At 35.4% G+C, this 13221-nt stretch overlaps 1 protein-coding gene across 2 annotated transcripts; it reads left to right on the top strand.

Annotated features, from left to right (window-relative positions):
• Window positions 1–231: 231 nt before the first annotated feature.
• On the top strand, window positions 232–12911 carry fh (frataxin). 2 transcript variants are annotated; one of them, XM_089247898.1, is made up of 5 exons: window positions 232–484; window positions 2375–2445; window positions 4690–4807; window positions 9582–9676; window positions 12765–12911. In XM_089247898.1, exons 1-5 carry the CDS (start codon window positions 353–355, stop codon window positions 12898–12900), a joined length of 552 nt encoding a protein of 183 aa, XP_089104024.1. In that variant the 5' UTR covers window positions 232–352; the 3' UTR covers window positions 12901–12911. The 2 variants fall into 2 exon arrangements, with proteins under 2 accessions (XP_089104024.1, XP_089104025.1); XM_089247899.1 differs by having other exon boundaries at window positions 253–484; window positions 4690–4795.
• Window positions 12912–13221: the final 310 nt, after the last annotated feature.

Genomic DNA, 13221 nt, shown 5'->3' with positions numbered 1-13221 from the left:
AGAGGGTGTGGTGAAAATGATATGACCATATTTGTTGAATTTAAAACGGGAAATCTCAATTTGTATTTCTTTTTTCTTTTTTAAATGAGGATATTGTAAATTCAAAATATTAAAATGATATTCATTTTTCAAGACATGTATTTCAATCATCGAAGCTGTAAATTAATGTACAAAATATAATTCTATCCCATAATGTATGGTCATCTAAGTGGAAGTGAAGACAAAAACTGCTAGTGTGTGTATGATGTTGTTTATTTACATTTTTCAAAAGTCGGATTTGCGAGGATGAGAAGTGCAAGAAATGTTTAACGTCAAAAATTCCTTTTAAATAGACCGAAAGAGGCGTGTAAATATGAACAAATTAAAGTATTTAGCTTTTCCACTCTTTCGTCCTCGCAATATTGCATCGTTTCATCCCAGAAGTGGCGTTTCTCAAGTTACTCGTGGAAAGAAAGAGAAATATGAGTCTTCTAGTCCGATATCAGTAATATATAAATATTTTTTAGTTAATATAATAGCGGTTATGGCTAAAGATTAATTATCAAGGCTCTTATAACAGCTAAGACCCAGTAAGAGGGGTTACGCCAAATTTGGCGATTTTGTTAGCGACCTAGAATTTTTTTGCTCGTCAAACACCTTCAGTATCATGGAAATCAAGATGCCCGACAAAAATAAAGAGGGGAATAGCTTTGCTTTAATTCCCTACTTGGCGATTTTTGGTTACTTTTTTTTTCAGTGCCAAACACATCCGACGGCCCGGCGGAAAGTCGCCGCTACGGACGCCGAAAAAATAATCACCAGCATAGAAAACAATAACTAATGAAAAGCATCAAGCATAATAATGATATATAATAATATCCCTCTCTAGACCAGCGGTTCTCAACCGGTGCTCCGCTCCGTGTGTACTTCCCAGGGGCTCCGCGGCCACTCGAGAATAATAAAATAAATCAATAAATTTGATAAACAAAAAAAAAGAGGCCTAAAGGGTACCGCCATATAAATAATATACAAAAAAGAGCTCCTCGAGTTAAACAGGGCTCCGCCAGAGAAATTATTCACTGAAAAGCTAGTCAGAAAAGGTTAAGAACCGCTGCTCTAGACAAACGAAAAAATAAAATATGTAACTATAAACATTGAGTTCTGCATTAAAAATAAATATTCTGCATTAAAATAAATATTCTCTGATTTCTTGGCTAATAAATGCTCCAGATAAATACTCTACTGCTAAAGACCATTGACTTCCAGCAACAGCCCAGGCCCATCGCTTGGCGATTTACCACCTTAAATGCTAAAGACAAAAGGCGTGAAAACAAATGATGACAAAAACAACCAAATGAATTGGGTTTCAAACATCAAAAGACACTGTTGAACAAATAAAGAATGAATCTGTTGGAAAAACCCTACGAAAGTAGCACCACTTGCAGAAAGGTGGTTGTATTGAACATTCTAGAAACAACAACTCCACCTCATGGGCGGAGATACGGGGGGGGGCCCTCCCCCAGCGTCAAAGGTGGAGGCAACTGATCTAATAATATATACGTATGTAAGAATTGACATCATCGCGCCCCCCCCAGCAATAATGACCGTGTCTCCCTCCCCCCCCCCCCCCCGACTTCCAAGTCTATCTCTGCCTATGCTCCACCTGGATAGAAATAATATGAGAAATACTTCACCCCAGCACCATTATGTCTTCCTTGGCTACTTATCATTGGAAAAAAAGTTGTGAAGAAAAGTGACAGATAATACCAAAACTGTTCAAAAGAAGAAATTTGGCACCACTTTTCAGGCAAGCTAGAACATCCCCAGGAGGAATTCTAGAACCAATAAAGAAAGTATTGGCAACAAGGTTCAAATGTCCATTACATTTTGACTTTGAATTGTTATTCTGGTAAACCTATCGCCATCCAAATTTCTTGGTGCGATTGCTGTTTGAAACCATGCTAGTGTCACATTTTAGGCAAGAAACTATAATTTCTTTTATCAAATTCTGTAAAAAAACAAGTGTTTTTGTCATCAAAATTAATAAGAATGTTTTCATCAGTAAAAATTGAAAAATTCCCAAACAAAGGATGCCCAGATGATTAACAGGTTTTAGACATTGGTTATAACAAGAAAGGAAAATAATGCTAAAATAGATAAGGATAACACATTTGCTTGAAAAAAATTATTGGCGCCAGTGAAAAATGTTGAAAGATTCAAAACGCCAAGATAATCAGTTGGCAAAAAAAAAAGTAATTGTTTAATTTGGTATAACCCTGCTTGCGAAATCTTAGTCCTTGTAGTCAGTATAGCTTTTTTGGATTTTTATTCATCATTATGCATAGAAGTTTGTGTATACAATAGATTTTAGATGTTTCTTGTTTTTGTTTTTCAGAAAAACTTGCGCTTGAGGAGTCACAGTTTGAATTGCGTGTCATATCTTTCATCAAGCTCTATTTCACAATGGTAATTGTATAATTTTTTTCAATCTCCATAAAATGCCTTGTATTTCATTTGTTAGATACAGTCCCCAAAGCAAAAAAAATGCTGGAACCTGTGACGTATGTCACAGAACGACCAATGCTATTGCAGAACAATCTGAAAAAATTTCAAGAAAATTGTAGATGGGGAAAACAGTAGTAGATTTCAAGAAATGTAGAACTTCTGGGAATTTTTACTGCAGAACATCTCCAGTCGGTCAGCCGAGAGCTCATTGCAGAACAATGCAAAATATTCTGCTTTGAGGGATATGGTTGACACTCGTTATAACAACCTAAGTTTTTCTGGGTATCTGTGAATATTTATTTATGCAATATTGTTGGCCTATGGGCCTATAAAAAAGAATGCGGTTGATTTACACATAGATATTCTGTAAATTTTAACAAAAATCAGAGATCGTGGGGGAGTCAACGGAAATGTTTGTCAACAAGGGAGGGAGAAGAAAACACCTAGCCTTCTTGTCTTGCAGCCTGATAATGATAACTTTCAAGGGAAAAAAAATTTGGTTAAGCTCAGGTGGGATAATTGGAAACAATTTTGGTTAATTTGAACATAACATGTAATTAATCTGCTAGAAATCAAAATTTGCTTCTTCTCGAGGGTTATACCTATTCTGTACTTGTTTAGAAACTACTGCTATGAGGTAAGCAAAGTTAGTAAATGTAAGTTTATTTAATGCCACTTAAGCCTGTTTACAATCACCAAAAGCGTTTAGGGTGATTGAAAACATGCATTTTACAGTTGCATTCCAGCCTAAAAGCTAATTCCAGCCTGGAGTAGCTTGGACCTAAAGTCTTTTTCTTGTAGTTTCATGGCATCATCTTTCTTCTAAGACAAAGAAAGCATAGTACTTCACACAGTCACTCACTCAATCAGTTGGTAACTCACCCACTTACTCTAACCCTATTATAATACAGTTACTCACTTACACGATCACTTGAAAACTATATGGATGATCACTATATCTATTGGATGATCACTCATCCAATCACTTGGAAACTATAATACAGTCATTCACTCAATTGCTCATTCAATACGATTACTCATTCTGTCATTCATTTGGTCACTCATGAGGATACTCACTCACTCATTAACTTTTTTTGCTAGCTCATTCACCACTCATTTAGTCACTTGCTCACATATTTATTCGTTCACTCATTCACTGGTAATGAATTGTCGTTGGTGAATTTTCCCAGCAGTAATTTCTCTGCCGGTGAAGTTTTGGTGCAGCCAATTTTCCATAAATCTCCCTTGAGTGCTATATTTATCCAAAAAACATTTTACCCGAAAAGATAGCAAAGCGAAGTACAGAAAAGCCCTTCTTAACAGTTACCCCGCTTTTACGGCCAAATACAACAAAACCTCTCTTTTGCATACAATGATGGGACAAAATAATTTGTCCGTAAAAGAAGGGTGACCGCATCTCTCACCGCATGGGTGTCTGTTAAGAGAAGTTTTACTATAATAATCTATCATTGTATGACAATAGTATGTATTTCAAACCCTCTGATTAACGATCACCCTTCTTATACAGACTTAACTTGTGAAACTATGTTTTTTCAATTACTTCACGCTCTCAACATTTCGAGATAATTTAAAACAGGATAGATGGGCCACCATAAATACTTAATATGAAAAAAACAACACTGCATATGAGAAGCAAAACTTCAAAAACAAAAGAAACGTGTAACAGAATTTTGTTTGTTGTTAACTATCAGCTGTTATCTATGCCCAATCAGCTTCTATCAAAAAGGTGAGAATCGGCTCCAGAGCCGTGAACAACACCACACAACTTAACCCTGTTTCTTAGATTTCAATAAAAGCCACCAAATCACTCGCAGCTGTCTTGTTTCCAATTACCCCGTTTCTCAAATTAACCCGGCTGACCCTAAGCCTTAGCTTCAGAATACACAAAAAAAAACTTTCGCCAAAAAAAAAATTATACCATTATCTGAAGTTCTGATAACTATAATACTTTTTTTTTTTTCATTCTGTGATATTGGTTCCTTCAGTCCTTGAAAAGTGATTCCAATACCCAAATGATTGCAATATCCATGATTCTAATAAGCAGCTTTAATTGCATTTGACATCCATATTATTTATAGGCATTTTCTTTCAGCTACCTCTCATGTCATTTTGCCTATTGTTGCATTTGTATTTGGATTTATAGAAATGTTGAAATAATCATTTAATTTCTTTTTATTTCGCCAGTATGCTTACGGAGAATGAATATGAGAGAGTAGCCGAGGATACTTTACAAAATCTTACGGGTTTCTTTGAAGAGTTACTGGAGAAAATAGAACATATCGATTCTGATGTTAGTTATAGCGTAAGAACTGGTTATGCTTTTTACTGAAATAACTTCTTAATTATGTGTATCATTCCTCTATGTAGTACAGGGGTCTTCAACGTTTCGGGCCAAATTGTAACTTCCCACGAAGCTAACAGGACATCAACTACAACTGTAATTTAGTGACATCTTAATAGAAGGGGGCCAATTGGTCCCAGAGTTTAAAGCCCCATTTACATGTGCAAGATTGTGGGGTAGCTTTGGTGATTATTACCTGTTTGGCAATTTTTTTTTCCTCATGGTGAAAAAGGTGGGACGGACATCCATCAAAAGAGTCCCATCTTTGTTGCAGAATAATGGTGGGTGACTTCTACCTCCACTCCCATAATCCTTTGTGCCATGAAAATTGCTGTTAGTTCCTTCGTCTGCCATCTTCAGCCAACCACCCGTTCAACCCACGTGACCAGTGACTTCCAAAAAGAAGGGGGAATACCGGCATAAACTAAATGGCATGTAAACGGGTGGTAGTGAAAATCCCTGTTACAGGGAACTTCCCGGGATGTTTATGTAAAATGGGGCTTAACTGAGACAAAAATAAAATTGGACACTTATTTATTCTGAAATTATTTCTTTCAGAAAATTATCAATTTCGATTAGGGGTGAAATAATTTTTTTTCACTTGAAATGATCTTTTTTAAAAATTCTGAAATTATCTCTTTCAGTAGTTCTGAATTTTCATTGCTTTGTTGCGGAATTATCATTAGTTCTAGAATTGATAGTTTTAATGTTTTTAACATTTTCTGAAAATGATCGGTGGGCCATAACAAAATAGTCTGAGGGTCAAATGTGCCCCACGCCCATGCATTTAAGACCCCTGATGTAAGATGTTTCAAAATGGATAGAGAGTTTAAATTGATATTTATTTGTTGAATAAAGCAGTGGCATAGTATTTCCATTTTAGTTAGTGTCAATGCAACAATACATGTGCTGCTATCTTTAGACTTGGTATCACAACTAATGAACCATTCAAGGGGAGGAGGCAAAAACCCAGCCTTCAAGAGGTCGTTACTTAGGTAAAGAATTCCAAGTGGAGAGAGAGAAAGAAATTGATGCCCATTGTGTTGCCATTGCACTAATAGTAAGATAAATGGAATTCTGTGCTCAGATGGGAAAATGTTATGTCTCTTTTTTTAAATTTCACAACAATATTTTGCCAACATGCGATACTGTGGATTTTTGACTTATGATAATTTTCCTTTGTTGTTTCCTCATAAACTGATAGAGGAAGACAAAATTTTGCGACCTAAAATTCTAGGGAACAGGACTCCAGAATGTGAACAACTCAATTTTTTGGGAAAAGTGACACACATAACACAGCGATCTGAGCACAGAATTGCTCATTTTAGAAGAGCTCTATTGCTGGATATTGGAGATTGGTGATGATGAGTCCAGCAGAAATTGAATTTGCAAGACGTTTTCAGATTAGAATTCAAGATTTGTATAGTTGTGAAAATAGTAAGATGGGAACTCAACTGTTCATATAAATGTAATGTTACAAACGGTAGAACTTTGAAAAGGCTTGTTAACACATGTAAGGGTGCATCCATAGTGAACCGCTTCTCACTTCCTGCTTTATCCTGGCGGAAAAAAGATCCAAACTCAAAAAAGATGAAAACTCATCAGGTGTGCTCACCTACCTGTTTTTACCAGCTCAAACTGCTTTTACCCACTTTAACCAGAATGAATTTCTCTTTCTCGCTGGACCTGCTCACTGCTTGCACTTTGAAACGGATACTTTCCTCTAAATGTTTGTTTTATTGTGGAATAGTAAATCCAACTGAGTTTTTGTAACAATTAATTATTACTATAATCATTAGTTAATTATGACATAATAGAAGCTTAATCTTTATTTAATCATTAATTAATGTTAATACTGAAACCAATGGAGTTTTTGTGACTGTTAGTTGTTAATATTAAATACTAATTGTTAATTAGTTATATAAAGCAAAATCGTTAGTTTATCATTAATTAATCAATGCTAATTAATTGCTATGCTGAATCCAACGGAGTTTTTGTGATGGTTAATTTTTGTTAATACTAATTGTTAACTAGTTACATAGTCATAGTAAAAGTGAAATAGTTAATCAGTTGTTAATTAATAATTAATTAAGGATAATTAATTGTTATACTGAATCCAATGGAGTTTCTGTCATGGTTAGTTGTTGTTAATACTAATCAAAAGTAATTATGTCAAAATATAAGTGAAGTTGTTAACTATTCATTAATTAATCAAGGACAATTAATCATTATACTGAATCCAGCTGAGTTTTTATGATGGTTAATTATTGTTAATACCAGGCGTTAACTAGTTGTGGCAAAAAATCAAAATAGTAAAACAATGTTTAATCAACTAATTAATGATTAATTAACTACAATGAAGATTAAAATTAGCAATTTTGCTTTCACTGTCATAACTAATTTTTTATTAGAAAAACGACAATCATTACAAAACGATTGGATTTTAGTTTTATCGTTAATTTCAATTATAATTAGCAACTACACTAAATCCATTATAACTTTAAGGGAGTCCTATTCATTTCATGGACCTTTGTCATTCTTTCATGTTTAACTTTTTGATAACTATTATCAGTTGTCAACAAAATACATAATAGATCCTCATTTGGTAGCTCCACGATGCCAACTGATCATGCAAGCGGATCCTCCTGCGAGTGGTGCACTATAACCACCACCAGCTAGAATCGCATGGATCATCCTGCTTTCTTCGTCTGCCACGGTTGAAGTGATAAAGCAGGAAGCGATGCACTATGGACGTACCCTAAGGTATGTGTGTCATGAGATTGTTTGAATAGAAGGACTCAGACTAAAGAATTCGAAGGGAGGAATATGTGTGTTTGAAAGGCTGCTGTAATTTAGCAGGAATTCTAGTTGCTGTAAATAAAACTGTTTCTTCATTCTCAAATCCTCCTTCCTGTAAGATTTTATGCATTCTCAAATCACCGGGGAAAGAATTACAAAGAGCCCCAAGATGGAAAAATCTGATGTCAGAAGCAGGATGCTTCAAGGACTTGAATTGTAAAAACAAGAAGTATGGGAAGGGAGAAGTAGTCAAACACAACTGATGGCGATGATGGATGATGGGCTATGTGAGAGAGGATGTTCCTGTCTTCAGGACGGACATACGCAAGCAAGGAACTGGACGAACTTAGGGAAGGTTCAAGAAAAGTCTTGGGAATTGGACAGCCAAGCCTGGTATGACTCTGATTTGTGATATATGCAACATAAAGACGAATTTATGGATTTCCATGCCAGATGGGCATCGATTCTGGAGCCAACGTCAGCATTGTTTGGAGAGACCTGGATCGAAGATTCCAGCAGTGACTTCTCTACGTGTCACCGTCATTAACAGTGCAGACAGTTTTGGAAAAAAAGATGACTGCATAGAAAGTGGTAGAAATCCAAGTCTTGGCAAAGTTTGTGTCTGTCACCTATCACCATGTTGCCTTTGCAGGCAGCTGACATCCAGGACTCGTGCATACTTGGACTGGACTTCTTGAAAAATCGTGGATTCTCTTTGGACATTCAGAGTGACCGGTTGCACACACTGAATGGACACATCGTCCTACTCTGAGGTGGTCACAACAAAGTCTGTCCCCTGAAAATGATGGTATTTCCAGAAGCAGGGATTATGGGAGTATCATTAGCTTAAAAAGTTGTGTACTGGCACTTAAATTGAAGCAATAGGTAGTTCAACTTTGACTCCACAATAATTACTTAAATTATTGTGGAGTCAAAGTTGACCAAATAGCTCCCAAACGGGGCATTAACAATGGCAGAATCAGAACCGTTCTTTTGAGAAATATTACTACATTCAATATTAATATTACTTATACACTCCCTGATGGCTGGAAGAGAAGGATGCAGCATCTCATAAGGGAGCATCATGTAGAGATGCTGGTGCCTTGCCATGAAGACCATGCCCAAAGAACTGCTGTCATTGCCTCTAGGCAGAAGGGAGATACAAGCTTGCAGACCCTATAGTGAGGCTATTCTTCTATCTCAGAACTTAAGTGACAATCCTTGGAGCAATGAGAACACCCAAAAGGCACAACTGGAATATGGAACAGACCAGCGTGGCAAGACATCGCCTCTTCCAGTCCGACCACCAAGAGATGTTTGTTTCTCTGGGACTCCGGGAGATAAGGAAAATGCTTTGAATAAATACTTATGAATGTATTTCATGGTAATATTAATTCAAAAGAGATGCCAACTACAGCATAAATTTGGTGGTGATTGATGTTAATGATATATCTTGATGTACCAATGGTCCCTCTACAGTGATATTTTTTCTTGGTCCACAGAATATGGTTATTTTGAGATTTCTCCGTATCTTGTATTAGCAAATGGACAGTACAATCTTCTCTACACATAAAACATGCAGGGGCGACCTTTTCAATGTACACAAAAATGTTCCCCCGAAAAATTTTGAGTTATCATCCTTAAAAAAAATAATATAGCATATGAATGGGTTTTTTTTCAATATTTCAATTTTTTCATTGAAATGTCAATTTTTTTTCTTTATTTTTGGTTAGCCTCGGAGGGGGGGGGGGTTAACCTTAGCAACCCCTTACTTACACCTCTGAAAACGGCATCTTATTTCCAGGGTGACACAAGAATAGTACATGGTTCATTGTAGATCGCGCAATTTAATATAATTGTTCAATCGTCATATCTTTCATGTTTCTTGCCAACATGATTACGTCTTATAGTCTTATTTTCTTTACTTCAATTTCAGAATGGTGTTTTAACAGTTGACCTTTCGGAACATGGTACTTATGTGATCAATAGGCAGACTCCAAATAGGCAAATATGGCTGTCTTCTCCAATTAGGTGAGATTTTTCTCAGTTTTTTTTTTTTTTTTTTCTCATTCGCCAATTCACAGTTTGTAACAATTTGATTCAAATGGTTTAATGCATGAATTAAGAATTAAAAAAAGCTTAGAGTAGCTAATAATATCTTAACAACATAGCATATCGTAACAAGGCTTTGAAGTATCACAGAGTGAAAGCATTCAGTTCAAAGCAATGGGCTCTGCACGCACTATGGTTTCTCAAACACACACTGATGTTTGGCAACTCTAACTGTAACAAGAAAAACGTATAGTGTGTGTGATTCAAAATAAATTTATGGATAAGTGATTCTTAACCTTTCCCCTCCCCCTTCCCACGTCCCCAGTGCAATTTGATAAACGTTCCCGCATCCACCTTTGAGTAATGTGTTATTTGTTGAAAATTTAGTTTTTTGCAGTTAACTTCATTAATTTCCCAATATCCAATTTTTATAAAAATTTTAAACTTGAAAGATAATTGCCAAAATTTCTTGAGTAAAAAATTCACACAGGTATCAACAGAACTAAACTGAAGTAACTTTACATGTGGATTTCCAGTAACAGATTTGTTCAAGTTTTTTCATAATATTTTGGAATTGAGGATTTTTTTCCTTGAAAGGAGGTTAACCGTATCGTATATTATCACTCACATTCGAGTGATTTCTGGTTTTTGTTTTCATCAGCGAAAGTGGTGTAAACAACATTTTGCAAAGGCTAGCAAATGGTAAAAGTGTTTACAAAGCTGTTTTTGCTAGTTTCGGAAATGGTTCCGACTGAGCGCACAAAAATTGTCCTAAATCAGACATTTAAAATTTCATTTGGATACGTGCATTGGAGAGCACTATAGAGAAGACGGAAGAAAAAAAGCAGAGGAAAACAAAGCCATGTAAAAACTTAACTACTACTCAATGTTAAAATGTTTCATAATTTAGCTACGCTGAATTTCAAAAACTAGAGCTGATAGGGAGAAAAACTGTTTTCATATTTGAAACCAGCACACCAAATATAGTCAAAATCAGTTTTAAAAAATCTCAGGCACCAAAAAGAAAATTTTTTTGTAACGCTGTGTAATTGAGAAGCTTATTTTCGAAAGGGAACATTTCCACTTTTGCTAAATTTACAGTTAATAGTTATTCATATAAACAGTTAGAAATAACTTTGTGCTTTACAAAAGTAGAAAACAGCCCAATAGGTAGTACATAGGAATGGGGTGGAGAAGAATACTTAAATACTACGTTTCTTGATCAGCATTCAAGGGAGTTATCTACATTTGAATTTTTTTGAAAGAAAGTTAGTGGAAATGTTACCTTTTGATTAAAATTGAAGCTGATCAAGGTCTGAAAAATTAAAAATTTCTTCATCACTTGTTCATTCCAGAAAGTTTTATCTTGTCTTAGAAGGTACCCTTACTACCCTCTCGTCATTAAAACAAAAAAACATGTTCATTCTACAGTGAAACCTCTCATAACAGACACTCCAGTTAGCGGAAACCTCCACTAATGGACACTTTTTTGAATTACATTGATGGATTCAATGTACAGTATAACCTCGTTAAGTCTGAACAATTGGGATCAGAGCTGATCCAGGATGTAAAAAATTCTTAATGACCGGAGAATGTGGAAAAATGGAAGAAAATACATAAAACATACATGCAAAAAAGTTCCTTTATGTTGAACAAATGAAGTGTTAATCATATTTACACAAGATAAAAATGTTATGTTGATAAAAGTTTACTTTGTAGGAAAAAAAGTCTTGAGCTTCTGCTGTGTGAGTCTTGTGTACTGCTTGCAAGCCGCACACATCCGCTTCAACATAAGAAGCTTGGTCTGTGTTGTCCCCACTTGACTTTCAAAATAGACCACTAGTTGTTCTAACTAAGAAGAAACTTACCTTTTACAGACACATGTACATGTACTAATTTTTGTGGTGTTATGAGGTCTAGCTCTTCAGATAATAAAGACCTTTTGGGTAGCCACGAGAAGCATTTATCGCTTTTTAAGAAATCAGTGAACCTTATGTCTCCTTCCCCCCCCCCCCCGTTATATGTTAGGCGCTCCCTGTCACTGTGCTAGCATGAAGATGATAATAAAAATGTATTATGGGAATTTGATGATCGCTTCTCAGATTTAAAAAAAAAAATACTATTTTCTTTCCATTTCATGTCTGAATTATCCAGAGATCTGAGTTAAAGGGGTCCAACTTAACGAGGATCTATTGCATTTCACTATCCCTTAACGGACTATCTTCACATTAGTGGACAAAATTTTAGATGCCATGGGCGATCATTATCTAGAGGTTCTACCAGAAAATGCCAGAGTAAATGAGCAAGGTGGATACGTTTCCTTTTGCTAGAAATGACTAACTTTACCTTGTAATTTTTTCCAAAATATTTTCATTAGAATAAATCTTGTTGCATAATCTGATCGAACTCATCCCAAAGATTCAAAAACTGTTGAAAAATGGATTTTAAAAAAAATGGGAATGTTCCCTTTTGAAAATAAGCTCCTCAATTATAATGAGCATAGTCCAACAACAGTAGTTTTCCGAGTTTGTATCTGGGCTCCCACAGGGATGTTGGACAGAGCCAAGGATTGTTATTAATGGAAATTATTTAATTTTCCTGAAGTGTTTTTGCTACTGTTACTGCCTTGAAAGCACTGTGGGTGTATTACCACTAAGGCAAGAAATCCTCTGTTAAATGAGTGCTAAAGTAAGTGGTACATTGGCACAGTAGTACCTGTATGAAACTGAATGTCAAGAGACCAAAACAATGTTTCATTCTAGATAGGTTTCTGTCTCATACAGTATCTGTTTTAGACAGGTTTCACTGTGTATGACTATTAGGAGCCATGTATGAACGAGAATTAAGGTGAGGGACTCAGTTTTGGTCTCAAAAGGTGGCAGACCAACAATATCACTGGTATGAGGAACCTGCAGATATATGACTAATAAAGTTGGGGAAAAGAACCTAGCCCTAATTAATAACAATAATAACAGAAACGCTTCATAATTAACTTAAACATTTCATAGTTTTTCACAAAAGAAATTTGTTGGTGTGCTCAAACTGTTGTTAATTGTGTCGTTCACAGTGGACCTAAAAGGTATGACTTCATCTATAACAAGTGGATGTACAAACATGACAATGTCTCGCTTCAGGAACTTCTGAGTGAAGAGTTTTCTGTGATACTGAAACGAAATGTAGATTTTAGTAAAATAAATGCTTGACGGCAGGTTCAAGAAAAGGATGTGTGAATTTATTGATTGTCTGTGTGTCATTTTTTTTCCCCAATTAATATTGACTAATGAAATTATCTTCAGACGTGATAATTTACTTTTGTATTTGATTTGTTTCAAATCAGTAACATATACATCCTGCTAAAGTTTCAAATATTTCACGGGAGTGAGAGTCAGCATCCAAAAAACATTTCTAAGTACAGAAATGAAAAATACCTACACAGAAATATCCACATACTAAAAAAAAAAAGGAAAATTCATATTTAATGAAAGGAATTTCAGAATTGACGGGAATGCAGAAAAAATGGAGAA

The sequence above is a fragment of the Pholcus phalangioides genome, unplaced genomic scaffold, assembly GCF_987345545.1.
Source record: "Pholcus phalangioides strain wild (caught in Gottingen) unplaced genomic scaffold, Ppha-v1.0 ptg000018l_1, whole genome shotgun sequence".
NCBI lineage: Eukaryota > Metazoa > Arthropoda > Arachnida > Araneae > Pholcidae > Pholcus > Pholcus phalangioides.
Note: the sequence above shows the minus strand (reverse complement) of the source record. Positions and strands in the feature narration are given on the sequence as shown.

Coding starts and splice junctions, on each gene's coding strand:
- fh (XM_089247898.1), top strand. CDS start 353: ATGAACAAATTAAAGTATTTAGCTTTTCCACTCTTTCGTCCTCGCAAT. Junction 485..2,374: donor AGTCTTCTAGTCCGATATCA/GTAATATATAAA, acceptor TTTGTTTTTCAG/AAAAACTTGCGCTTGAGGAG. Junction 4,808..9,581: donor ATTCTGATGTTAGTTATAGC/GTAAGAACTGGT, acceptor CTTCAATTTCAG/AATGGTGTTTTAACAGTTGA.